At 39.6% G+C, this 27,626-nt stretch overlaps 1 protein-coding gene across 3 annotated transcripts in view; it reads right to left on the minus strand.

The window, feature by feature from the left end:
- Positions 1 to 4,611: 4,611 nt before the first annotated feature.
- IQGAP2 (IQ motif containing GTPase activating protein 2) overlaps positions 4,612 to 27,626 on the minus strand; it is a 294,620-nt gene continuing 271,605 nt past the window's right edge. For all 3 annotated transcript variants that reach the window (XM_032404163.1, XM_032404164.1, XM_032404162.1), the window contains 8 exons: positions 27,480 to 27,582; positions 26,673 to 26,814; positions 17,730 to 17,817; positions 15,425 to 15,637; positions 13,229 to 13,389; positions 11,297 to 11,434; positions 9,790 to 9,898; positions 4,612 to 5,579 (listed from right to left, as the gene is read on the minus strand). In XM_032404163.1, the coding sequence (XP_032260054.1) occupies positions 5,466 to 5,579; positions 9,790 to 9,898; positions 11,297 to 11,434; positions 13,229 to 13,389; positions 15,425 to 15,637; positions 17,730 to 17,817; positions 26,673 to 26,814; positions 27,480 to 27,582 (1,068 nt within the window). In that variant the 3' untranslated portion in view covers positions 4,612 to 5,465. The remainder of the gene's footprint in view (positions 5,580 to 9,789; positions 9,899 to 11,296; positions 11,435 to 13,228; positions 13,390 to 15,424; positions 15,638 to 17,729; positions 17,818 to 26,672; positions 26,815 to 27,479; positions 27,583 to 27,626) is intronic.

Consider the following 27,626-nt stretch of genomic DNA (forward strand, 5'->3'; position numbering starts at 1 on the left):
GGGATCATGACCTGAGCTGAAGGCAGAAGCTTAACGACTGAGCCACCCAGGCACCCCTTATTCTCCTAACTTTTGAACCAATTGCTTAGTTTAATTTTCACTCTTTCTCCCTCAAATGAACACTTCAGCTGCATTCTGTAAGTTTTGATTTGTATATATATGCAATTCAGCCAAAAATATTTTTGTCAACTTCACTAACTCTTCTTACGCATACATTATTGGAAGTTTTGACTGGCTTTGTGATTAATTTTTAACGTTATATTATGGTCTGTTGGTAATGTTCTGTTTTCTGTTTTGTTTTTTTTTTTGCATACTCTACAAAATTCCTGTAATACTTGTGTGCTCGTTAGAGCTTTTGAAAGAGATCTCTAGTTCATTTGTTCTATATCACCCATACCAAAATCCCTTTGTTGACAGTTTTAACAGCAAATGTGTATAGGTTCCCCAGAGTAGAAAATCTACCTAACCAGACATTCCTGGAGGTTACCTAACATGTCGATATTCCTCAGAAGTGAAATCTCAACATTGCAGCATCATTCATATTGAAATCATCTGATACTGACTCCCCGTTTTCATTTTCTCTGTTTGAACTTACCTGGCACCAAAGAATATGAGCCATCAGCTATCCTTTTATAGTGTTTGTGGTATTTAATACTGTTTTAAAACAAATGTGACATCAAAATGGTGAAAATTTTAATCCCAAGATGATGTGAAAGCAGTTTCTTTTAAACGTATTAGATGATCTACCTGCTTCTGGTATTCTGCTTACAGCTCCTCTATTGGAAGCCTCCAAAGACAACAATATGTTCCAAGAACTTTCCAAGAACCTTTTGGAAGCTAATGGTGGTGATAGCAGGGCTCATATCTCATATGAACTAATATTAAGTAGTATTCAAATTAGGTGTGAGATACTCAGGTTCTGTGCAGATATCTCCACATTTGTTTTTGAAGCAAACATATCTGTAGTCAAGTTACAAGCTTGTCCCTAGGAGACCTGTCTCTGCCTTCTGTTGTTACAAATCTGCTTTGGTATTTTGAGTTTGGAAATAAGTTAAGCTCAGGGTGCCTGGGTGGCACAGTTGGTTGAGCGCCAGACTCTTGGTTTTGGCTCAGGTTGTGATCTCATGGGTTATGAGAGATCGAGCCCCGAGTCAGGCTCTGCGCTCAGAGGGGAGTCTGCTTGAGGTTCTGTTCCTCTGCCCCTCCCCCCACTCATACATGCACTCTCTAAAATAAACCTTAAAAAAAAAAGTAACATTAGTCTCTCATAATCAGTCAACAAATGTATTTTCACTAATTATATCATGGATAGAATGGTTAGACTCTCCCTGTGGTGGGGGTGCTAAGAAAAGGTCAAATTTAGTATCTGTTAAAGAAAACAACTACAAAAACTTTTGTTCCAGGTATATAAGGTGTTGAACTCAGTATCTTTTACTTCTCGTATTCATTTCCCTTCTGTATTAGTCTGGGATTTCTAGATAAAAAACCCAACAATCTCTATCATCTATCTGTATCATGTATATAGATATACATAAAAGAGAAGATTTATTACAGGAACTGACTCACACAGAGAGGCTGAGTAGTTCCACGATCTGCTATCTGCAAGCTGGAGAACCACACCAGCCAGTGATATAATTCAGTTCCAGTCCGAAGGCCTGAGAACCATGGGGGGCTAAGGGCATAATTCCCAGTCAGAGACTGAAGGCCCGAGGAGGAGTAGGGGTGCTGCTGGTGTAAATTCCAGAGTTCAAAGGCCTGAGAACTGGGGACTTCAGTGTGTACGGGCAGGAGAAAATGGAAGTCTCAGCTCAAGGTCTGGTTCTATCTTAACCTGTTAACCAAATCCTGGTTTCAGTAACAGAGGCAATGGGTTTTCAAAAGCTGATCAGCAGTATAGGATCCAATGCTCACCAGAATCTCTTAAAATACAGGCAACTGTCAACATTCAGAGTTCCGTGGTTCACCTCTTGAAATGTTTGAGGAGTACCACAAATCCCCGCTTAACCACCGCCACAGTCGTAAAAGTTACATCATGAATAGCACCTCTAATTAGGGCCCAACCACCCACACACACTAACACAGACGTCATGGTTCTGGTCTTTCAACGACTTCATGTCAGACACTGGGCACATTGAGTTGGTCTCTATTTCACCACAAACTTCCAGAATATTAAAATATGCACAGGTTGTCTCTCTGTTGGAGATTACTAGAACACATCCTTTGAGAGTAGCTAGAATGCAGCTTAAGTCCTTTTTGCCTTTTTAATGTCTAGGTGCTAAAAAGTGGAGTTCACGGGAGCACGGACTCAAGCTTCCAATGGAAGACCATTTTCATAATATTGGAAAGATGGCTAGACATACATCAAAATAAAGGAGTCAGCTTTAGACTTAATCAAGTTAGAGTTTCAACTAAGTGTTTCAAAAGCAAAAAAAAATTTTTTTTCTTCTCACTGAATAAGGAGAGTTATGAGCTCTGGGGACGAGGCTGGTGAAGGGTAGCAGAATGTGCCACTCTAAAATAGGCCTCTTTGGCATATGTCTTACTTTGAAGTGATTATTTTGTGAAACTGCTGACACAAGAGAAGCTCTGAAAATAAAAGTTATCCTTCTGTAATGGCAATTTACATTTATGAAGAAAATTTACTTTAGAAAGGGAGGCTGTACCAGGAAGAGAGTTACTGCTGGACATCACTTATTCACCTGGCTTATCTTCCAGGCAAGGTCAATCTCACCAAACTTTTCCTCTTCTCATCATCTTCCCCTGAAGTGCAACGCCGTCCCTCCCCCCGGCCCCCGCTCCCCAACATCCTTCTAAGGCGGGGGCTTGGGCTGTTTCAAGGAGTTTTTCTCAGTTTTCCTGGGTATTTCCCATGTATACATGAGGCATGCATTTTAAACTTGTATTTGTTTTTCTCTTGATAATTTTTTATTACAGGGCGTCTCAGCCACGAACGCAGAAGGAGGGAGGGAAAATTTTTCCTCCGCTACAATGGTTAGGAGTCTTTAGTGGCTCAGGGTTATAAGGTACAACTGTCCCTGGCTTGGGGTTCAGTCCTTCTGGGAGGGGCATGGGCCTTGGCGGCAACCATCTCTACATCCATACCTCCCCTGGCTTCTTCCTGTTCGCGCTTCTTCATCACGGTTCTCCTTCTCTGGGTTACTCATTCATTCATGTGCTTTAAAGATCTCAAGTAGCCCTTGGTGGTATCTTCAACAACAGCCTTATACTGTGGGCCAACGGAGGGAAAACATTCACCCCATTCCTTGAGGGGACTGGCAGGGTACAAAGGTCTATATTAATACAGACAACATTCAAACATGACGCTCAGTGTTGCAATAAGACAAACTCCCTTCAGAGATACTATGAAAGGTTAGCTTTTGCCTCCCAACATTTTCCCCTTAATTTTGGCTCCTCTGACACATTTCCATTAACAGTCTTTCCTGGAGCACAAGGGAGGAAGTTTAACCCACCTCCTACTGTCCCTGGCTCTTGTTCCTCATGTCAGGTAGCTTCAGGGGAGGACGTGGTTTATTCACAAGATGACACCTAAGCAACCGTATGTTTATTTGATTCCTTTTAGGTATGAAGGTCTGTGTTAACGTTAATGCATTAACACCCCCCACACATCCATGAACTGTTAAGATAGTGAGCACTACTTTGAGCATTGTTTTGACAAAGAGCATTTTCTCTTTGTTAAAAATATGTACAACTGGAAACAGTCACTAAAAGGGCAGATTCTACTTTTAAAAATTTGAACTTTCCAAATTCTGTTGGCCTCACACTTAAAGTTCATTCGTGTCAAATGTGCGTAAGTTACACTTTCTCAATGTTTTGCAAATCCCTGTGGAAAATAAAGTGTGTTGAATCAATGAACAGAATACGGAGTGTCAGGGGGTTCCAGCCTGAGAGTCTGGATTACTATGATCATGTCTCGAGATAGCTAACCTGTCTCCAGCAATCACTCTTTCAGTAATAGCAGCCCCCTCTTACCCAGCTTTTTATTTTTTAAAGATTTTATTTGAGACAGAGAGAGAGAGACAGACAGACAGACAGACAAGCTGGGTGGGGGAGCAGCAGAGGGAGAGGGAGAAACAGGACTATGGGATCATGACCTCAGCGGAATGCAGACACTTAACGGACTGAGCCACCCAGGCGCCCCTTACCCCAGCTTTTGATTGGGTACCTGGGGGCTTAGTTGGGGACCTTATTTCCCAGCCTCTACTGAAGCTAGCTGTGGCAGCATGACTAAGTTTTGTCCAGTCGGATGTAAGCAGAAGTGACACGAGTGCCTTAAAACAACACGCATGCCCTGGACTTCTTTCCCTCTTCTGTGGCTGGGAATCAGTGATAAGGAGAGAGCCAAATGGCCAGCCTGGGCCCTAGATAATCTTGTGGGCCTGATCACTTACCTTTGAACTGCTGACTTTGACAATAACAAACTTCTCTCTTGTTCCAGCCACAGGGTTTTGGATTTCTTGGTCACAGCAGTTTACTCTGCACCTTACCAAGTACAGCTATAGGCATGTTGTTTCTTTTCCTGATAAGCCCCACCAAGAACCTTCTACCCACTCACCACATTTAGATTAAGACAACTAAAAAGCCAAATTTGTGTAATTCAGTAACATTTATTTTACATAAAACAATTTTCAAAGAATACATTTAAAAACCATCTAGATACTGATTTTTATCGCATTACAAAAAATTGAGAGGCGCAATTTAAGTATTCAAATAAACTGTGAGGGGTGGCGGTGGGGGCTTAGGGGGGATCGCTACCGTGGTGTTCCTTAGTCACTTAAAGGCTCTGGGAACAAGAGTCTTTACCATGAGGCAGTAGTGCACTTCATTTAGTAGGAATAAATCACATAAAATATATACTTTTATACAGAAAGTGTTATTGTATTATCACTTTCAATTACCTATAAAAACTTCATATTGAATTGCACAAAACTTCTTTAAAATTGGTAACTCCCAGAAGGTAGGGCTTAGAACTAAATATCTGTGTAAATAATTCATTACAAATAATTAGGTTTCTATTTCTCCATAGACCAAAAAAAAAAAAAAAAAATCTATGAAGAATTACATTATTCAAATGGGACATTTAAAATTTTTTTCATAGGAAAATAGGTTTACAGATTTGTCTCTAGTCAACTAAACTTATTTTCTCCCTACTTTAAAACAAATCACAGAAGGTCCAAAGTTTTAAATCAGAGTACCTATACCACAGTATAATGTGGAAGTGTTTACATTAATTCATTTTTTTGGATTATTCTACCATAGTATTAAATTATCAAAAAGGCACATGGGTACATTCTTCAGAACAGTTTTGGTCTTTTTTGTTTTGTTTTGTTTTTAAAAAATCACACATTTATAAGCAGTGATTTCAATCATGTTTAACAACAAAAATATTAAACAGATTCATTTCTTAATCCAGATGATACAGATTCCATGAAATTTCTGTAGGCACTTCACTTTCCATAGAATTTCTTGTTCAGCAGGTATATGAGAAGGTTCACATTCACTTTAACCTTATCAAACATTTTCATTACAGCTACTCCTTCATACTGCATCTGAAGTAAATCCTGAAATTGTGAAGATCATCATTAAATCTCAAATTTGACATTTTGTACATTTAAAAAACATTCTAGAAGAATCTGTCAACAAAAATAAGATTCAGTTGACCTAACTACGGAGTGTGCATCAAAATCATCCCGTTAAAAACACAAGCTAGTTACAACACAGATCGTTGGGCCCCATCCACCAGAAGTTCTGACTTTGTAGCTTTGGAGTGAGGCCCAAGAATATGCATTTTAACAAGTTCCCATGTGATGATGGCATGGTTGGTCTGAGTGCCATACTTTGAGAATCACTAACCTAAGTGAAAGAAAACAGATTTTTAGAATTGATAAGCACTGTATAACAGAAAACCATCATCAAATTAATATCAGATATGTAATTATACTTTTTAATCGAAAAATTCAAAATATAAATATTCAAGCAAGATGGGTTCTAGCCTTTAGAGCAGTGGTGTTTTCTAAAGGGGAGCAAGAGGGGCGCCTGGGTGGCTCAGTCGTTAAGCGTCTGCCTTCGGCCCAGGTCATGATCCCAGGGTCCTGGGATCGAGCCCCGCATCGGGCTCCCCGCTCCGCGGGAAGCCTGCTTCTCCCTCTCCCACTCCCCCTGCTTGTGTTCCCTCTCTCGCAGTGTCTCTCTCTGTCAAATAAATAAAATCTTTAAAAAAAAAAAATAAAGTGGAGCAAGAAAGGCAATTCCTTGGGAAGCAAAAAGAATATGAGAACTCCTATTTATTCTTATTTTTTATCATTCTTTAAACTACATTTTGTATATATATTTTATAGAGTATAGTAGTAAGGGCATGTATACTTTATAAATAAGTATGTACAAATGGGCATTAATGATCATGTTATGTACTGAAGTTGTGTGATAGAAATTTGGAGACCCCTGTATAAAGCAAATCCTTCCTGATTCAAATTACTTCTGTTCCTGTATTGAGAACAAGTCCTTATTCTCAAGTCAATCATTCTGCCACCACATAAACAAAGGAAATCACCTCTTGCTAAAGTGAGTAAATGTGTCACACCAGTCATATGCATGAGATAAGCAGCAATGTTTCCTAACACCACAGGACAGGGAGGTCTTTCCCAAATAGAAGATATCATTCTTGAACTCCCACAGACTAATACCCAAGACCTCATTTTCTTGTTTCTAGCTCTGGAAACTTCTTGGTTCTTAATGATAATGTCTTGTATCTACATTAAGCAAGGCCACTTGCTTAACTTCCATTAAGAAGTTGGAATCATCTTTGAGAGAACTTTGGCTGTTCCCAGCTTCCTTCTCCACTTCTTCAATTACCTCCAACTGTACTCAGCTCTAAGTAAGAGACACCTGCAGGTGTCTGCAGGGGAATCAGATGGCCCCCCAACGTGGAGAGCAAAGAAAATGACCGAACTTGTGGATGGAAGATCAGATTTGAGACTTAACCCCACCATTTGCTATCTTATGACCTTGCAACATCACACAACCTCTCTGAAGTTCTGTATTGTGTGTGTGTGTAAATTGTGAGAACGCTGCCTACTTCACAGGCGTGCTGTTGGGCACAGGAGATCAAGGTCCACAAGCTCTTTGTAAGCCACCCATGCCTTGTCAGGATTAACTGGAATCCTGTGAGAGGGGCAATGGAGCTGAGTGATGAAGAACTTGGACTCCAGCTGCCTCTTGTATAACGAGCTCTCTGAACCTCTCAGTTCTTCATCTGGGAAAGGAAGCGAGTCAACCTTGTAGCCCTTGATGAACACTGGCCATTATCTGTGCCAGGAGAACATCTTCACTTAAGTCACACCCTTTTGTTAGGTGTACTGCCAATACATATAGGATTTAATTAGGATATAATCTTTAGGAACTGAGGAAAGAGTGGGAGAAGAAGACCTAGAAATAATGTTAGAAGCGATCTCCCTTAATTCTCTTACAAATTTCTGTCCTGTTGCCAGTCCTTGTCTCACACTAATGACCTGGCCATCAAGTCCTCTTTGGTAATTCATATGATAATGTAATTGTCTGAAGGCCTCTGTATAAACAGAAGTCTGACTTTATTAGCTATTAGAGGCAGGGCTGGCTACTGGGGCATTTAACCTGTGCAGGGTCCCATGATCAGTAGGGCCCTGCACTTCGTTTAATGCTCTGCTGTTACTATTTTGAAATTCTCAATAATTCTGAATAAGGGGCTGTACATTTTCATTTTGCATCAAGCCCTGCAAATTATGTAGGTAGCCTGGTGATATGTTAATGACTTTCAAAATCTGGGGCAGCTAAGCAGTAACATTTCGCAATCAATTACGTGTACAGATGAACGGCGTGAATAGCTAATCCTACTGCATACTGAATCCTTAACAAAGGAGCATGTGAAGCTTGGTATCTGCACCACTGTTCAAAGGAAGTCCCATGGAATTCTTGAGGCCTGTCTGAACAGGTGTCTCCTGGTCACTTGGAATTCGTCTGTCCAGTTGATGTTGATTGGCCTTGGGTCATTTCCTTCTTGACAAACACATGGTATGTCTTTGCCGCTTCTAGAGAAGAATGACTAACCAAGACAATCCACTTTGGAGCAGATGGTTTTCTCTTCCCATATTTATCTAAGTGGTACATAGGGTCACTCAAGCTTTTCAGTTAAATTGTTAGACGGATACATTTAGTGACATTTAAAATAAGGTAGAAAACAATACTGTTTACTTATATATACTTTTCATAATTACACATTATCTTTCATTTTCTCTCTAGACTCTAATTTACTCCATTATCTCAATGGCCTTATCATACTCACTTCTAATTTTTCCTTTTAAGCTACAAGGAATGCTAGACAGAAAAGAAGGGATTGGCATCTGCTCCTGGGGGGGGACGTCATTTCAGGGCTCTCAGCTACTGGCTCCGCGGGCGCTGAGGCTAGAACTTGTCACTTGCAGGGGCTCATCAAGATGGTTTGTGTAGATACACACAGAGTACCTGGGAACCATTTTACAAGTAATTTGGGACCCAGGTAATTAGGTGTTATTTCCATTTAAAATCTCTTATGTGAAAAAGAAAAACTCAAATACTTGTTCTTTTTTTTTTTTTTTTTTTTTGAGAGACGGAGACAGAGACAGCAAGAGAGAGCACAAGTGGGGAGGAGAGGGAGAAGCAGACTCCCTTGCTGAGCAGAGAGACAGACGCGGGGCTCGATCCCAGGACTCTGGGATCATGACCTGAGCTGAAGGCAGATGCCCAATGACTGAACCACTCAGGGGCCCCCCAGATACTTCTTTTAGCCGATCCTACACTAAGGATTAAGAAGAGGTTGGGAGTAAACATTGGGTTGCACACTCCCTTCATTTTCTGTTGTTGTGGTGTTTTTTTGGACACAGAAATTGGATGTCTCAGTTTCTGTTCAAGTATATTTGGCTTAAATGTGGTTCTTATGAGTAAAAGGCAATAATTCAGACTGCAGACACCATTTTTCTACTTATAGATAACTATTTTGCACTGTGTCTTTCATTCTTATCATCCTAAGCATTTAACAGATATTTTTAAAAAGATATATTTATTTTAGAGAGAGAGAAAGAGAAAGAGAAGGAGAGAGTGAGAGAGCATGCATGTGTGAGTGGGCGGAGGGGGAGAGAATTTTTAAAAAGATTTTATTTATGCATTTATTTGAGAGAGAGCGAGAGCACACAAGCAGGAGGGAGAGAGAATCTGAAGCAAACTCAGTGTGCAGAGCTCTATCCCATGACTGACCACAAGACTAGGACCTGAGCCAAAACCAAGAGTTGGATGCTCAACAGATGAGCTACCCAGGTGCCCCCTAAGCATTTAATTGATTTAACACACTAATGTAAAAATGATTCTAAGAAGGAGAAAGAAGGAGAAATGAGGTCAGGAAAGTTCCAATCCTGGGCATATGTAGTCTTAGAAAGAAATCCAAGTTCCTAATAAAAGAAAACTTGCCAGCCTTCATAGCTCTCAATACTTTTATACTATGTTTACCCTCTAAGCTTCAAAATGGAAACATGCCTTAGAAATACTGACCACTATGGTTTGCCATCTAAAAGCATTTTAAGTTCTAATATTTTGAAAAATCAGAGCTTTTTAAAAAATCATCAATGCTTAAAAAGCTAATATTGGCAAATAAGGCTTGCAGGGGTCTTCCGGTGAACCTCACTGTTATGAAGGGTGGAAGCCAGGGGAGGCACAAATGCCCCACATTATAAAACTCACCCCCACTTTGCAGAAATCCCAGCTTACCTGAATATTGAGCTGTACCTTTTCCATCTCGACACCAAGGAATTTTGATCTGACATCAAAGATGCCCACATCTTCAGTAGATACGATATCAAATGTAACATTTTTAAACCTAGTGAAGAAAGGGACACTCACACATGTGGAACTGCAAATTTATGTGTAAAGCTGACACCAGTTAATGGAATCCTTAGTTACCAGGCTTAGTGCAAGGTCCACTGGGAAAATCCTAATCCCCCAAACCTCCTATCATACCCCTTCCCCACTCTGCTCACTAACCTAGGTTTCATGGTTCTTGTTGGGACTGTAGCTGAGAGCACTGAAGTAGGTCCTTTATTATAAAAGAAATGCTATTAAAATGTCGTCCTTGTTCTTTTTTTTTTTTTTTTTTTTTTTTAAAGATTTTTTATTTATTTATTTGAGAGAGACAGAATGAGGGAGAGCAAGCACATGAGAGGGGGGAGGGTCAGAGGGAGAAGCAGACTCCCTGCCGAGCAGGGAGCCTGATGCGGGACTCGATCCAGGGACTCCAGGATCATGACCTGAGCCGAAGGCAGTCGCTCAACCAACTGAGCCACCCAGGCGCCCTCGTCCTTGTTCTTAAAGATCATAAAATATAGTTGGAAATAGGAGGCTCACAGAATGTGAGGATTAAATATTGACTTGTACCCCTGAGAGGTCGGTTGAATTTTATTTTATTCTACTTTACTTTACTTTATTTCATCTTAAAGTAGGCTCCATGCCCAATGTGGAGCCCAACGTGTGGCTTGAACTCACGACCCTGAGATCAAGACCTGAGCCGAGATCAAGAGTCAGACGCTTAACCGACTGAGCCACCCAGTTGAATATTATGGATGATTTCTTTTATAGAAACTATAAAGATGAGGAAGCATGTTCTCTGAGTGGGTGTAGTCGAGAGAAGGTTTGCTGGGATAAGTGGAATAGAGCCCAGTTCTGGAGAGAAGGCAGGAGTTGGAGAGGAGGGCACATGGGGAGTCTGGCTCCCCCCCAACAGTGATGGGACACAAGGCTCATGGTCCCTTTAACACAGAGAACCCACTGGCACGTGGTACGTGGCTGCAGCGGAGGGTTTCCATTTTCCCCTCTAGGTCAAATACACACCCCAACAGCACCCCGCAGATGGCTCTGACCCAGGTGTTGGCACACAATCTGTGGCTTTGAAATGAGAAAGGTACTATTTTGCACTTGTAAATAACTCTTATCATTCAAGACCAAAAGACAGCTTTTCATTCTCACTGATATGACTCAGTTCTTTTGGTGGGAAAGGGGAGGCGGGCAAATCCAAACACACCGGGCCAGCCATGGGAAACACAGTGACCGGCTCGGCACTTCCTACAACCCACAGCACCAGATTTTTGGGGTCTGATGGGAAGACTAGAGACCAAATGAAGCTCTCTTCAAAGGCCACAGGAAACCTAAGAGAAGGGAGTCGGATTTTATGGGAGTGATTAGAGGGCGCTTGTGCTCTGTGTAGATTCTGGGTCACACTCACTGGTTTGTTTGAAGGTCGTCTATCCCCAGGAGGACACCTTTCTCATGCAGCTTTGCTGCCGTGTACCTCACCGGCTTAGATCTTTTCGCCCCTTTGGGTTCTCCTTTTCCATCTAGTTTAATTGATCTTCGAGAATTTCTGACAAAAGAAGAATAAACTGTCTGTTGTCATGATGGCAAAGTCAGAGGTTTCTGGTGGTGCAATAACCACTGCTCACACTGGGCCCCACTGCCCTGAATACGAAACTTTTTATTTTGCAATAGTTAAGGTGAGATTTTCCGAGATTTTGCGATAGCAGGTGACAATTTTCCCTAGACCATAAAACCTCACTACTGAAATATAAGAGAAAGCTATTTTCAAAGTGACTGAAGTTTGAATTACAGACTAACATTTTTCATAAAACTTGTCCTCTATTTTCTCAGGCATGTCGAAATACGTGGCTATATTAAGTCATTCTGCAAGCAGCTTTGGTTCATTAATCTGAACTGCATACTTCTTAAGTAAAGTTATTACTAAGACTTTTTTAGTTTATTTAATAAATACTATGTGGCCAGCAATGTTCTAAGTACTTTATGAATATTGCCTCACATTTGCAAAATTGACATTTCCGTAGTGCTTTGAAATAAATAAATTCCTTTCTTATTGTTTCATTTAGCTCTCATAACAATGCTTGTGAAGCTGGTACTCCTGCCACCTTAAAGATGAGAAAATTGAAGTTCCAGAGACATTCACTGGGCTGGGTCACAGATCACACAATCTAAGAGGAAATTAGAATGCAAATCCAGCTCACCCAACTGCAGAGCTTGTAAAATGCCTTCAAGTAGTTGTAATAAATATATAAAAAACCCCCTCTAACAACCCTATTTCTTCTGGGTATTATTAGCTTGATCAACTTCTTCTTCCCAGGAACAGAGTAAAAGTAATTTACAGGCTGCAAGCAAACGAATTAAAATTCAGAGCTAGTGGGGCCCAAATAGATGCGGTTTAAATTTGCTTATCTCCCTTCATCAAATCTTCTATGATTAATGCAGTTGATTTTTCCGTACAGCATCATTTCCTACTGTCAATTTGATTACATGGATTACATGAAAATATTGCATTACATATTTAAATGGGTAATTAAAATTCGATTAGTATCAATCTTAGTCTAGGAGTAAGAACAATTATGAGCAAAGAATACTCATTAAAAGTGGCTACATTGCGTATAAAAAAATCTGTAATATGTATGCTAACGGATTATAGGCAACTGCCAAATTTTGTCTTTTATGTCAATAATATTTTTGTAAACCCGTAAGCAATTTTAAAGGTTTTTAAAATTTATTTGAGAGAGAGCGAGCAAGCACGAGTGAGGGGGGGTGGTTAGTGGAGGAAGGGCAGAGGAGAAAGAGGATCTCAAGCAGACTCCGTACTGAGCGCAGAGCCCAATGTGGGCTCTACCTCACAACCCTGAGATCATGACCTGAGCCAAAATCAAGTCAGATGCTTAACTCACTGAGCCACCCAGGGGCCCCACTAAGCAATTTTAAATCATTAGGCTGTATTCGCTGTTAGCAAACACCTGGAGTTATCTAACATTAATATCATTTACTGTAAACATTCAAAAAACAAGAGTAGTCTAATTTTTATCATAGTGTTCAAAGACACCTTTGACTAAAACAGACAAAAGGAAAAAGGAGAGTGCTTCCCCAGGTGTTAAAGCTACTTGCTTAAAATACAACAAATTGAGCTGCTCGAATTCCAATGCTGATGGGCAATCCTAAATGCACTTCTGACTTCTTAGATCACAGCAGCAAATCACAAGATTGAGATTCTAGTGTTTGGTTATAAAATAAAGCAAGCAGTGTGCTTCCAGGCCCCACTGTCCAGGATTGTAGAAGAACGGACACCCCTATACACCAGGACACCACAAACGGATATAGGAATTTAACTTACCTTCTTTTTAAGTTGTCTAAACAAGTCTTTATGTAGGTGTCATAATAATTAATCTGCTCTTCATAAAATGCCGCCTTCTCATTGAGTGCCTTCAGGGTCTGCTGAAGTTTGGCCAATTCAGCTTTTCGAAGCTTACGATGTATTCTTTGATTTCGAATGTCCTAAAAGAACAAGTCAAGGCTATGATACGAGATTTAAGAAGCTGACTTTATGATATTGCCAATGTGGGACAAGAAGAATGTGGACTATTGAATCCCTATTTGTGACCATTAACCTGTAGCTTCCCTCAGTGACCTTCATCTCTGAACACTAAAGTGTCCCTCCTTCCTTGCTTATACTTCAGACTGGCAAGGGTCCATATTTCACTTTAACAGAGTTGCTAAGGTTTATTTTTTCCTTGATGGAAAAGCGGATAAGCATTTTTGGAATAACCATACAATTAATTTAAGGAAAAATAGTGTTTTAAGAGGGGCCTAAGGAAGACTTTCCTAGGAGACAGCAATTTCTTCAGAATGTGTTCAACATTCCACTTGGAAGAATACTTTACCTGGAAAGGTTTACACGTAATCAATGCATTCCTTTTAGAAATAAGTAAAACAAACAAACAAACAAACAAAAAACAATGCACTTTTTAATCTGAGAAATATTTCTCAGGGTTTCCAAAAACAACTGAGCTCTCAAGATTGATGGGAAAGATATAACTCTGGTAACTATTCCTTGGATTTAAATAGAGTTAGGAGAACATTAAGTTGTCCAAACTGCTTATAACTTACAGGAGCTAGGCTATATTTAAATTTACAGGCATAAGATTTATTCGTAATTCTAACGGGTAAATCACGAAAATGTTTCATTTAAGAAAATGGCGTTTGTTTACTATGATTTTCCTTATGTGGACAAATTAAAACACATTCACCTAGGAATCCAGATAGACATGCATACGTCCTTAAATAACAATTCTCCAGTAAACAGAATCTTCTGGAGGATGCCTTCATGGTAGACCTTTTTTTAAGGCAAAAGCATTCATTTCTCTACTAATTATTCCCAGAGAGCAATATTCTCCACCCCAGAGCTATGGAAAGAAATGTGACTTCCCTTGAGTCACTTAGGCTAGGAGGACTAAGTCTACTGCTCTAAGTGACCATAACTTTCCATGGAAGAAAGAAGCAGAGTTGATTTTCCACCAAGAAGGTGAGAACATTTACTTTTTTCCTGATCACTTAACTGCCTTTAACCTCCAGACCCATTTTAATTTGCATATTTGGATAAAAAGAAGGAAATGTCCTTTTGACTCAAATATATACTTCCTTATCCTTGGCAAACAGATCTTAGCCATTTCCTGTGATGCTTCCTCACACTAATTTGAGATCCTTTTCTCAGGAAGTTTCCCAACTGTAAAAATATGGGATGAGAAAACAGAAAGCACCCTTGAAGTCTTAACTGCATTTAGGCTCAACTGCTCAGAGGCACATTCTCAGGGACACAGAGTTAATATCTCAGTGGCAGGTCCTAAGAGCAACTGGGCTATATGACAACTAACAAGAGAGAACTCTCATTGAAGTACCATTTTTATTTTAAAACTAGTAAGTATTGGGGCGCCTGGCTGGCTCACTCGATAGAGCATGTGACTCGATCTCGGGGTTGTAGGTTTGAGCCTCATGTTGGGTGTAGAGATTACCAAAAAAATAAAACCTTAAAAAAAACCCCAAACTTAGTAGGTATTGCTTAAAGGTACAGATGAGACCTGTCAATTAAATTTCCTGAGCATTTATTTCTGGTGTGCATCAAATGTCCTAATGACTTGGGGAAGTTGTGAATTTTTTCTATTAAAAGTCATCAATGGGGCGCCTGGGTGGCTCAGTTGGTTAAGCGTCTGCCTTTGGCTCAGGTCATGATCCCAGGGTCCTGGGATCGAGCCCCGCATCGGGCTCCCTGCTCCATGGGAGGCCTGCTTCTCCCTCTCCCACTCCCCCTGCTTGTGTTCCCTCTCTTGCTGTCTCTCTCTCTGTCAAATAAATAAATAAAATCTTAAAAAAAAAAAAAAGTCATCAATGGCTTTGAAGCCTTTGAAAATCTATAATATTGATCATGGCAATACAACTATGAATCTGTTATGTCACCTCAGAGAGTGCCTAGCATGTGACCAAAGATTAGCAAATGTCTGCTAAGTGAAGAAGGAAGAATACTATTTCCAAAAACCTTGGCAATCTCATTGAGAATGTCTTGGTATTTATTCTTGGATGACACGTGTCCAGTTTGTTCCAAAGTCCTAAGATTCCTCTGGATTTTCCTCTTCTTCTGCTCCAGGGGTAGCTGTGCATCTTCAACCATAGACTGACTATGCTTCATTTCTTCTGGAGCCTGGGAATCTATAATTGCACGGCTCACCATATCTTTGGCATGATCTGTTTCCTGAAAAGGGAATATCAAGATGTTGACTGTTCTCTGATTCCCCAGTCTCACAAATTCATAAACTGTACAAGACAAGTTAATGTCAAAATAAAAGAAGTCTCAAGTCAGAGTCCAAAGACCAGAATCAGCTTATGTTCTTCATGGAATTTGAATAGGTCTTTGGGAAGGGATTATCTCATATTTTTGAGAAATAGAGCAATGGTGGCAGGCCTACTTTGAGCAAGATTCTCAATGGCTACTTTAGTGCTAAGATGAGAAATCACCTTAGTAATGAATATATTATAGTGGATAACTGATATTTTTGAAGTCCCTGGATGGAAGGATTTCAATTCCTGGACAGTTCAGCTGAGGAAACTAAAACTACATTATTCATTAAAACACAGCTATGAGAACACCCTAAACATCCAGAACCCAACTGAACTTTCACACATCAGCGTATTTATGGAGATTGGTAAGCCATGAGGGCAGAGACCTTTATTTTAATAAGGGAATAATTCTCGAACTATCAACTCTGAAAAGCCTGCAGGGTGTCTTTGAACCAAAAGGAATAAGAATATTTTAGTTCATCCTAAGTTTCCAAATAATTGATTAGTAAATGAATGAATGAATAGAATTTGGACAGGTTATTCAAAAAAACAGTAATAAAAGGAGACTGGTGATCTTCCCAATTCATTTTAGTAGACAACTGATTGACACAATATAAAGTCTAAGGATACAAATATTATTAGATGACAGATAGACTAACACAGGAATAGTTTACAGGTCAACGGTCAACATTAACTGCAGCACTTAATATGTTATTGGACACCTAGTATGCGCCAGTTATTATTCTACCCGCTTAACATGTTTTAAATCATTTGTTCTTGCTATGAATTAAGCACCATTATTATTCCCTTTTATAGTTGGGGGAACTGAGGTAGAGAAATCCTTCTAAGTGCCTAGAATTACATAGTTACGAGGGGCAGGACTATACTTGATCTTGGGAGTCTGCATTCTTGTGACTATGCTACATTTGGGGAAGAATTAAATATTCAATAAGGACTAAAATTCTCTTACTAAATTAGTAGGATATTCCACCCACATTGTTTAAAAATATTCACACATTAACAAACACCAGATAACTTGGTTTCATTCTTTATGTTTTGTAAATTAGAAACAGTCATTTCTTGGCAACCAATTAAATGAAGAATAATTCAGGAATGGGGTGCCTGGGTGGTTCAGTCAGTTAGGCGTCCCACTCCTGATTTCCGCTCAGGTCATGATTGCAGGGTCATGGGACTGAGCCCTACATCGGGCTCCGTGCTCAGCAGGGAATCTGCTTGAGGATTCCCTCTCTCTGCCCCTCTCCCCACTCACATGTGCGCTTTCTCTCTCTCTCTCTCTCAAATAAATAAGTAAATCTTAAAGGAAAAAAAGAATGATTCAGGAAAATTATGTGCCGCTCTGCTAAGAAGTATCTAATTAGATAATTTTGTTAACTTTTGTTTAGCAAGTGGTAATTACTGATACAAAAGCAATAGCAGTGAATTAACTTAATTCAGAATGAACTAAATAAACAATGATGCATTTTAAAAGATGTTGATAACAACTTTAATGCAAGATTGTTAGGAACCTTTAGTTACTTACAGCACGATTATGGTGCTCTGACCTGATGGACTCAAGACATTCACTTCTGAAGCACTTGGAAAACAGTTTTAATGTGTGAGACACTTGTTTCAATTTAGCAAATATGTAAGATATGAAAGGTATTTTTCTACATCCTATTGACCAGAACTATCTTTTAACTGACTTATCTGCCCACCCACTATATGTGGTTTATGATGAACATTCAGAGGCTTTAAAATTATCTTCCTAGTCTAGGACAAATTTACATTCAGCATACATTTGGTGCTGCATTTTATACTTCATTCCCATTATAGGGATTTTATATTTATGACTGAACTCAGCTGGCCAGAGTAACACATAAATTTCCTTACTTCCAAACCATGTCAGTTACATTGTCTTTGCAGTAACAGTAAACACTGGACATGAAGATTAAGAAAGTCAACTCACATACATGGTACTTATTATTTTACACTCAAAGACCAATTACCTGTTGTGTCGTTGCTGGTGTCTCCAAGATTTCTGTCAATGTGTTCCCTGGTTGGTTCCGGATCACATCAATTATCAGCTTTTTGGTCCTTACAAAATTGAGAAGAGACAGACTTTCAGACGGCAGTCCTGACGTACAACAATCTGCTTCTCCCCTATGCTTCTTTGTATGTGTTACACGAACGCATACAAAAATGAAGCTTCAAAGATAATCCCTTAAAACAGAACAGTCTTTCAGAAATTCACATCTGCTCTGAGGCTCCTGCAAGTTTGTGAGTGCTTGATAATCCAAGTCTGGGTTTTACATACTGGATGTTGTGGGATTATGCTGTCAGTAACAGGGGGACAGGTATGTCAGTAGATTCCTTCTCTAAGTACTTTTTCTTCTTTGTAGACAGAGACTACTTTTGATGAGCAGGAGGGACGTGCTGCTGATATGGCCTGCTACTGTGGAGGAGGCAGGAATGATATCTAATACCCTCTCCCCTTTCCTGACTTTACTAACTTTAAGCTTCTGAGCCTCTTTAATACTTTATAAACCTTTAGGAGCCAGTCCAATGGTTACTCTTCCTGGTCTGAGAAAGGTATGGAACAGTTGGAAGGCCAGTGGGAGCAGCAGTCCCAGGTGGGCTGGGGCGGCTTTGGCTGCCGGCTGACACAACAGTGAGGCGGATGGTGTTCAAGAACCTCAGGTCTGGTGGACGAGCGAAGAGATGGGCTTGCGTCCTTGTCTTCAGATGGCAGAAAATAGAGGAGCTGCTCAATAAAATGTTAACAGCTAGGAAACTCCACCGAAAGCACTAAAACCACAATACTTTTTCACATGTGTCCTTCATGGCAATCCTACTCAAAGATCAGGTTGTGTAATGATGTGAAAAGATTTCAACATAAAAGGCAAAGGGTTGACCCTTTGTATGTGTACTTTTACATGAGCGGGAAAATTATTATTGGATATAGCTTCCTTTCTAAAAAATAGAGACATAAAAAGAAGCTGCCTTAAATTATAAACAGGTCTAACTGATGATTGAAGTTTCACTGTTCTTGCTGCTCTGTTGTATTTAACATCGTTTCTTTCAAAGGCATTGCGTGCCATCACTGGATGATGTCTTTCTTCTTCATACAGCAGGAAATGTTCACATGGCATGAAAATGGGAAAATGAAAACAAAACACTTCATTTTTGAATCATCAGGGCAAATGACAGAGGAAGCCCTCAAAGTGAAGTCCAAATATCTTATTTTTGAAAATAGGATAAAATCCAATAAGCCATCTGTAAACATTATTTTTGTCATTTCTTACTTACTGCAGGTCTGTATGAGAAGAATGATTACAGCCATTTCCTCTGACCCATGACCTTTCACTGCTGGGGATTTACAGGCTGTCTGGGAATGTCCGAACACTCCCCTGAGAGTCCAAGGTGGACACACAGCTAATTATAGCCATGCGGGAGAGGGCACTGTTCCTAAGGCGGTTGTAGCTTAGCCAAGTCTCGTTTCCTCCTTACACGACTCCCTCTTCCAATCATCATTAATGTCTTCAACAGGAACATCAAGTTAAAAATAAAAGCACTGGATGATTTTAAAAATGTCAACACAGTGACAGTTTCATATTTGAAAAAATATTCTAGGAACCACTTACGATCTATCTTTCCAGAAAACTCCCAGCTCATTTCTTTAGAGAGGATATCTGATGACCAAAATGACCCAGATCACTAAAGCGTGCCCTGCCAGGGACAAAGAATGTTTGTTTGTTAAGGAGTCACTCAAGGACGAACTGCCTATACTGTGTCTTTCTCAGGAATTCCACTTTATGTCAAGCCAGTGGAATCCACTTGCCAAAGTTCCACCCCAGACATCTTGCATGTAAGTAACCATCCTGTTTCAGGACAGGGAACTCACTATCTCCCCCTGCAGCATGCCTAATGGTTAAGGGCACTGGGACCAGATAGATCTAAGGTCCATTTGGGGCTCCTGTGGCTTACTAGTTGTGTGGACTTGTACAAATTATATAATCTCAATGAGTCTGTTTTCTCATTTATAGAATCGGAATCTCTCAGAGGACTTAGTGAGGACTCAATGAAAAGTCCCATGTAAAGCCACTCACTCGGGTCTGACGTGTGGTAAGCATTCACATGGTCATGAAAGCTTCGCCGCCCAAGATGGCAGCCACCGGCTACAGGTGGCAATGGACCACTTGAAACATGGCTAGTCCAAACTGAGATGTATTACAGGTGTAAACACACTGGATTATGAACGTTTAAGTATGAAATGTTTAAGTATGAAAAAATTAACACTGGATTATGAACGTTTAAGTATGAAAAAATTAACAATTTTTTACACAAATTACATAGTGAAGTAATGAAATTTTCAACATATTGGATTAAATAAAATATACTGGAATTAATTTCACCTGTTTCTTTTTAAAATGTAATTTCTAGAAAATTTAAAATTACTTGTGTGGCTCGTGTTGAATTTATTTTGGCAAGTGCAACACTGGAACAGTCCATTCTTACACAGGCAGCTCACTCTGAGTGAATCCCACTCACTGGACCTGGTTAGGCATGGGACTTCAGCACTGAGGGGAACCTTTGGGGAACAGTCCAATCCCTGATTATACAAATGAAGCAACTAAGATGTAAGAGGCTCGAGAGTTACACAGAGGTCACACTATTTTCTAGAGTTGCAAAAAACAAGTTGAATTCACTTTCCATATCATCAGCCCCTCACAAACCTGCAGAGAGGGGCCCAAATTGTGTCCCCATCCCCCACTCCTTTCTTTTTGCACATGAAACCCCCAGTTCCTTAAGCCTCTTCACAATAGGATTTAAACAGAGTTCATAGTTTTGCTCCCATCTGTTTGCCAAAGATCTTAAGATGTGTCCCCTCCTCACCCCAATGCAAACACAATATTCTAGATATGGTCTAACCACCATAAATCAACTAACTGGGTGGAGAGGACTAGCTCCCTGGCTGTTCAAACAATAGGTAAGACAGGCCAATCAAACCAAGGACTTTAATTCTGAGGAAGAATTAAGAAGAAAAGAAATACAGTGGGGAGTTTGTTCATCGCAGCTGTGTTCAAATCCTATTGTTGGTAAATGAGACCACGTGGTGCTTGTAAACCGGTGTGACCTCTTAGATTTGGCCATTCCGCTCATAAAGCGTCTTTTATGATGCTCTGACCGGTAGCATCGCTGAGCCTCCCCCTCTGCCATCTGCCTTACAGTTTGTCCAAGTTTGAAAAGGAATTCATGTTTGTGCAATCTAAGGAATATTTCCAGTTGTTTAAAATTCTTCTAACATGATTACACATTTTTATCACCAGACAGCAAATATCACCTTAGCCATTTAGTGCCCATGCGAGTTTGTACCAAAAGCAAAGAAATCTTTCAGGTGGGACGATAGATGCCTCAACTGAATCATGGGATAGGAAAAAAAGTTCTTGAGAAATGACAACTGAAGCACCCGGGCAGTTAAGTTTGATTAAATCCACAAACAGTGCCTTCTACCAAAACACGCAGACTCCTGTAGAAAAACAAGCTTAATAAAGGTCATGAGGATCACATTTTTTTTTTTTTAAATAAGCTCTATGTTCAACATGGGGCTTGAACTCATGACCCCGAGATCAAGAATCACTTGCTCTACCTACTGAGCCCACCAGGCGCCCCAAAGTTCACATATTTTAAGTAGAATCATGAGTTATAATGAGAGAGATTTAGAATTGTGTAGTTTTCTGTAATTTATACAGTGTTAATGCATGCCTTCTTTGGTTCATTGTATCCCTTCCTTCCCCTCTCCTTCTGCCTTCTTCCCCATTTTAGAGATGAGGAGACTGATGCTGAGGTGACTTGCTCAGAGTTCTTGGCTAGTAAGTGCCAGATGGAGGCTGTAATCCCAGGTCTCCCCAGGAGGTCTCAACCAGGCTTTTCTGGTTTGTTCTTTTAGTAATCAGCAGGGTTGGTAGTATTGGCAAAATGGCAAAAGCCCAAACTCAGGCTCCTTATTCCATATATATACAGAAGGGAAACACAATGTTCTTCCTACCCCCATCTGTGCCTTCATGTCCCTCCCATCGATCGGTCTTTCTCTCTGGCCTGGAAAGATGCCCCAGCATCGGTTATGAAGTAACTGCTCTGCTATCATTCTCATTATTTATTCTAAGATTCCCAAGAGTACAAAGAGCCTTGCCCTCAATGAGCTATAAAATCTTGTGAGGGCAGGCCCTGGAAGAGTTAAGATCATCTGAGTTTGAATCTATTCTCTACTTACTAGCCATATTACCTAGGAAAGAATTTTTGTCTGTTCTGTGCCTCTATGTAAAATATAGGTAATCACCTCTACCCCTTATGGTTGCTGAGAGTATAAAATGACAAATCTCATATATATCTATATATATCTATAAATCATATCTATGGAATATTATATATAATTGAATATATACGTATATAATACACATGTATATTATCTATCTGAATCTGTAAGATAGTCCCTCTCACGTGGTAAGCACTTCATAGGTGTTTGCTATCATCTTCAGCTAATCGCTAAGAATTATAAAGCTAGCATGGTATAAAGTTACTAGCATAAGTCCTGCCCCCATGGAGATGAGTTACTCATCACTGTAAGGCTAGTTATTTTGTAACTAATCATAAGAAGACATTTCTGAAAGTTAAAAACACAACCTGTTTAAAGAGGAAGCAAAATGGATTTTTTTTTTTGATAGAGAAAAGCCAGGTATTTTCATGTCTTAAATGCTCTGCATTCCATGATTGTCCATTTCACACTAACTTCTGAAAGGCATTGTCTGATTTTAGTTAAATTTGGTTCTGTAATGAAGATCTCTAAGAACTATATATTATGTTTGAATTAGGAATTTGGTTTATTAGCTTGGAAAAAGACATCCCCATAAGAGTTTTCAAATCAGTATTTAAAGAGTCTATTAATGGAATATCCATGATAAAGGGCTTATGAACTTAAAGCATGTCAGTGACTAGTTACTTGCTTCCCATAATTTTAGACTTACATTTCCTCACCTCAAAGATACAGATGTGGACTAGATGGTCTCTAAGCTTGCTATCACTGACACATCTTATAATTATCTATTATTAGCAAGATTTTCAAATATATACCTAAAGTATAATGTCTTTGAAAGTAAGGTTTGGCTAATATCATGGAGCTAATTCTATTGAATCTTTTGGGCAATACCCAAATTCCACTTTCACAGAAGGCTACCTGGTCAATCGTTGTTTCAGTTTGTCATCCCACACTGACCACTGACTGGGCTGCTTAGTAAAGGGCTCTACCTACAGCAGGATCTCAGAGTATGCCCAGAGGAAGGCTGTCTAGACCCCAGAGGTCTAGGAAAGCAGTGAATTATTAAGAATTATTAAAACACTAGCCCAAAAGCCTTTCTATAGAAATGAGAAAGTTGATTCTACAATTCACACTGAATTGCAAGGAACCCCAAGTAACCAAAGGCTTCTTGAAAAAGAACAAGTCGGAGGACTTACCAATTTCAAAACTTATTACAAAGCTACAATGATCAATGCAATGTGGGACTAGGATAAGGACTGATATTAAGATGAATGGTATATAATTGAAAGTCCAGAAAGGCATACGTGTGTGGTCAATTGGCTTTTGACAAGGGTACCTTTGTACCTTTGAGAAAAATAGTGTCTTTAATAAATGGTGGTAAGATAAATGAACATCCACATGCAAAAAAAAAAAAAAAAATGAAGTTGGACTACTGCCTTACACCAAACACAAAAATTAGCTCAAAAGGGATAATACACCTAAATATAAAAGCAAAAACTATAAAACTCTTAGAAGAAAACATAGGAGTAAATCTTCATCACCTTGGATTGGGCAATGATTTCTTATATATGACACGAGAAGCACAAGTAACAACAAAAAAATAGATTAACTGTCCTTTGCCAAGTTAAAAAACTTTTGTACATGAAAGAATATTACCAAGAGAATAAAAAGACAACCCATCGAAGGGGAAGAATATATGCAAATCATAAATCTGGTAGGGGTCTACTATCCAGAATATAGAAGGAACTCTTAGAACTCTGCAACAGAAAGACAAACAATCCAATTAAAAATGGGGCAAAGGACTTGAACAGACATTTCTACAAAGAGGGTATACAAATGGCTGACAAAGACACAGAAAGACACTGAATGTTATTAATCATCAGGGAAATGCAAATTGAAGCTATGATGAGATACTACTTTATACACACTAGAATGGCTATAACAACAACACAAAAGAGAATTTAAGTATTGGTGAAGCTGTGGAAAAATTGGAACTCTTATACCTTGGTGGTGGGAATATAAAATGGTAAAGCTACTGTGAAAAAAGTTTGGCAGTTCCTCAGAAAGCTAAATTTAGAATTACCTTAAGACCCAGCAATTCCACTGCTAAGTTTACACCCAAAAGAACTGAAAACAGGTGTTCAAATAAAAACTTGTACACCAATGTTCATAGCAGTATTAGTCACAAGAAGGTGCAAACAACCCAAATGTCCAGGATAAATATGGTGTATCCATGCAATGGAATATTATTCAGCCAAAAACATTGTACGGAGTCAAAGAAGCCAGACACAAAAGGCTACATAGTGTATGATTCCATTTATATGAAATACCCAGATAGGCAAGTTCAAGAGACAGAAAGCACCAGGGACCAGGGCCCGGGGACCAGGGACTAGGGACTAGGGAGCATGGCCTGGAGAGATGTCCCGGGATAGTGGGGAGTGACTGCTTAATGGGTATGAGGTTTACTTTTGGGGTGATGAAAATGTTCTGGAACTAGAAAGTAGTGAAGGTTGTGTAACATCCTGAATGTACTAAGTACCCCTGAATTGTACACTTTAGAAGGTTAAAATGATAAATTTTATGTTATGTGTATTTTACTACAATAAGAAAAAATGAGTGGCTCTACTTAGTATGGTGATTACAGGAATAGACAGCATTTGTTTCCCGTACACAGTGGGGAGCTGTGACAGAGCCCCACAAGGGCTGAGGCAGGTAGGACAATGGACCAGGTTTCTCTAGCTAAGACATATGGCTGCCCAACAGGCCTGACTTACATGGTTTTGCTTTTAAAATGAATTCCAAAAGTTCACAGACCCATGGAGACTGTATAAATATATGTAAATACAGGATATTGAAATTATGTGATATTTTAGACTACCCACATTGTGATTTCCATTCATTAATGCACATATTTGAGTTGACTGCCTTTAGAAAATGATGTTCAAATAACAGACCAAACCAATTACGAGAAAATTTCTTCCCATTACTTCTAAGGACAAAGCATATGAGATCATAGGATGCTTGGCCTCATTTAATTTGTTTTTGTTTTTAAAGATTTTATTCATTCATTTGAGACACAGAGATACAGAGAGAGAGAGAGAAGATGAGCAGAGGGAGAGGGAGAAGCAGGCTCCCTGCTGAGCCAAGAGCCCGAAGCGGGGCTTGATCCCAGGACCCTGGGATCATGACCTGAGCTGAAGGCAGACGCCTGAGCCACCCAGGCACCCCACTGGCCTCCTTTAATTTGTATGGCAGAACCACACAATCTGCATTTTCAGTTACCTTTATAATCGGCACTTTCTCCGAGGAACCCAGAGAACAGACTGCACAGTTCCTCGCCCGCCCTTCTCTGTTGCGCTGCCCTGTGTCGTCTCTCTGCAAATTCAATCTGACTTGCTCTTCAGCAGTCTAAGGAACTGCCTTCACCTCTTCTGAGGGCAAGGTTGTGTAAGAGTCCTGCAGCTTGGCCTGTGCCCTGCTCCCCGCTGGCAGACTTCAGACCCCCAGAGGGCAGAGACCGTTAATGGCTTGCTTACTGCTGTCTCCCCAGCAGGAAGCCAGGGCCATGGACACAGAGCAGGTACTGAAGATTTGCTACACACATAGATGAAGCCTTAGAAAATCTGAGCACAAACTAATGAAGCCAAAGAGAAGAAGCACAGGTTGCAACATAGGACACTGAATAAGTTTTTTTTTTTTTTGCCATTTTAATGGATGATGATGAATAGCCGGAGAAAAATTAACTGGAGATGAGCACTGTTTGAATCCCGTCAGGGGCAGAAAGGAAAGCTCTTGTTACAAATGAAAACCACCTCAGAACTCAGGACATGCAACTTGGAAGTAATTTGTGAAGTATTATTTAAATACATAATTATTCCATTTTGGCCCCATTTCCCACTTCCATTCTCCACCTCCGTCTCATACACAATTGACTTAACATGCACCCTTTTGTTTATGTAAGTTCTTAAAAACCGTATTGTTTGGTGAGCATATGTTTTGGTTTATGGTGTTTTGATTTATGGTGATGGATCTCATTGTTTCTTATTCCGTGTGTAAAGGACTGGTGTGGAACATCCAGAGGCCTTGATGGAAACAATACAGTATAAAAGCATGAATGCTTCATTATAAATGCTCAGGGGCAGGAACTAGGGTATAAGTCAAAGCTGGTAAACATATCCGGGCTTAGAGTAATAGGAAAGAAGGTTAATAAAGCAAATGACAGTGTTAGGTCTTCCCATGGTGTGCCTTTTGTATTAACACTGGATCCCAGACATTAAATATGGTTTCAAGTATTTCCTCATTAATCTTTTTACCACTCTGAAACAGGTATTTCCCTTCAGTTACCTAAGGACTTTTACAGGCAGAATTAATCACTTTGTTTCTTAAAAGAAAGGAATCAAATTGCTACATGGAAAACTGAAAAACAAGATAAGCTTTATAAACTATTATAACATTTAGTTCCCTCTTAAATGATAAGTAGTCTATTATCCTTTGGTCAGATGTTTGATGAATAAACAACATATTTCGATATTTAGATACATTAAAACGAATTATTTGGGGATTCAGCCTATTTAAATTTGCATGTTTTAAGATGCATAATCCGAGACAGAATGTGCCCATTATGCCCCAAACTTACTTTATCATGAGGCTTTGGCCATCGATAGCTTCACCGTCCCCTAGGTCGTACTTGCTTGTCAAATAAAGGGAAATCTCAATCTTTGAGAGTTGATTTAGTGTATTTGCCCTGTTAGGGTCATTGGGGTCAACTGCTCCTTCCCCTGCAGAAATAAAACATTGTTATTCTTACCATTCACTCATTGTGTTGGCAGCAGCAAAGCAAGATAAATGTTCTATGGGAAAGACAGGCTTTGTTGTACAGGGGATAATGGTCTTCATAAACAAAACAAAACATATACTAATATATTCCAAGAGGCTTTTAAAATCTTTCTCTTTTTTTTTTTTTTTAAAGATTTTAAGTAATCTCTACCCCCAACGCGGAGCTCGAATCCACAACTCCAAGATGAAGAGTCGCATGTTCCACCGACTGAGCCAGCCAGTCACCCCTTAAAAAGTCTTTGATTTAAACTGTAAAATAACATGGGGGCACAGATACTCAAAACATGAAAATATTACTAAAAGAGAACTTAATAAAAGAAATCGTTATAAAATACAGCAAGGAATTTGTAATAAATTTGGCTCTTTAATGATTTCTTTTCTTTATGATATAGGTTGACTAATCCCTTTTGATGCATCTAGAGTTTAATTGCTATCTAATTGATTTGTAACCTAGGACACTATGAATTACAGAACTCTTAATATAGGAAGGGGCTAGTGTAGTTATCTTCTTAAGTAAGGTTAAATATTAAGATTATTTTGATCTAGAATAGGAAAACTGAACAACTAAACACAAACCACAGGATAAACAGAAGGCAGAAGCTCTTACCAAGAAAAGACTCCACACTAGGTACCTCTCCCAGGGATTCCAGTAGTTCATTCAGCAAGTCCTGTTTGTCAGGTGCAATTGCATCCTGGTGTTCCAACAGGAGCTTTACAGAGACAGCAATAAACACAGAGACACAAACAATTAAAA

The sequence above is a fragment of the Phoca vitulina genome, unplaced genomic scaffold (assembly GCF_004348235.1).
Source record: "Phoca vitulina isolate PV1807 unplaced genomic scaffold, GSC_HSeal_1.0 scaffold6, whole genome shotgun sequence".
Taxonomy (NCBI): Eukaryota; Metazoa; Chordata; class Mammalia; order Carnivora; family Phocidae; genus Phoca; species Phoca vitulina.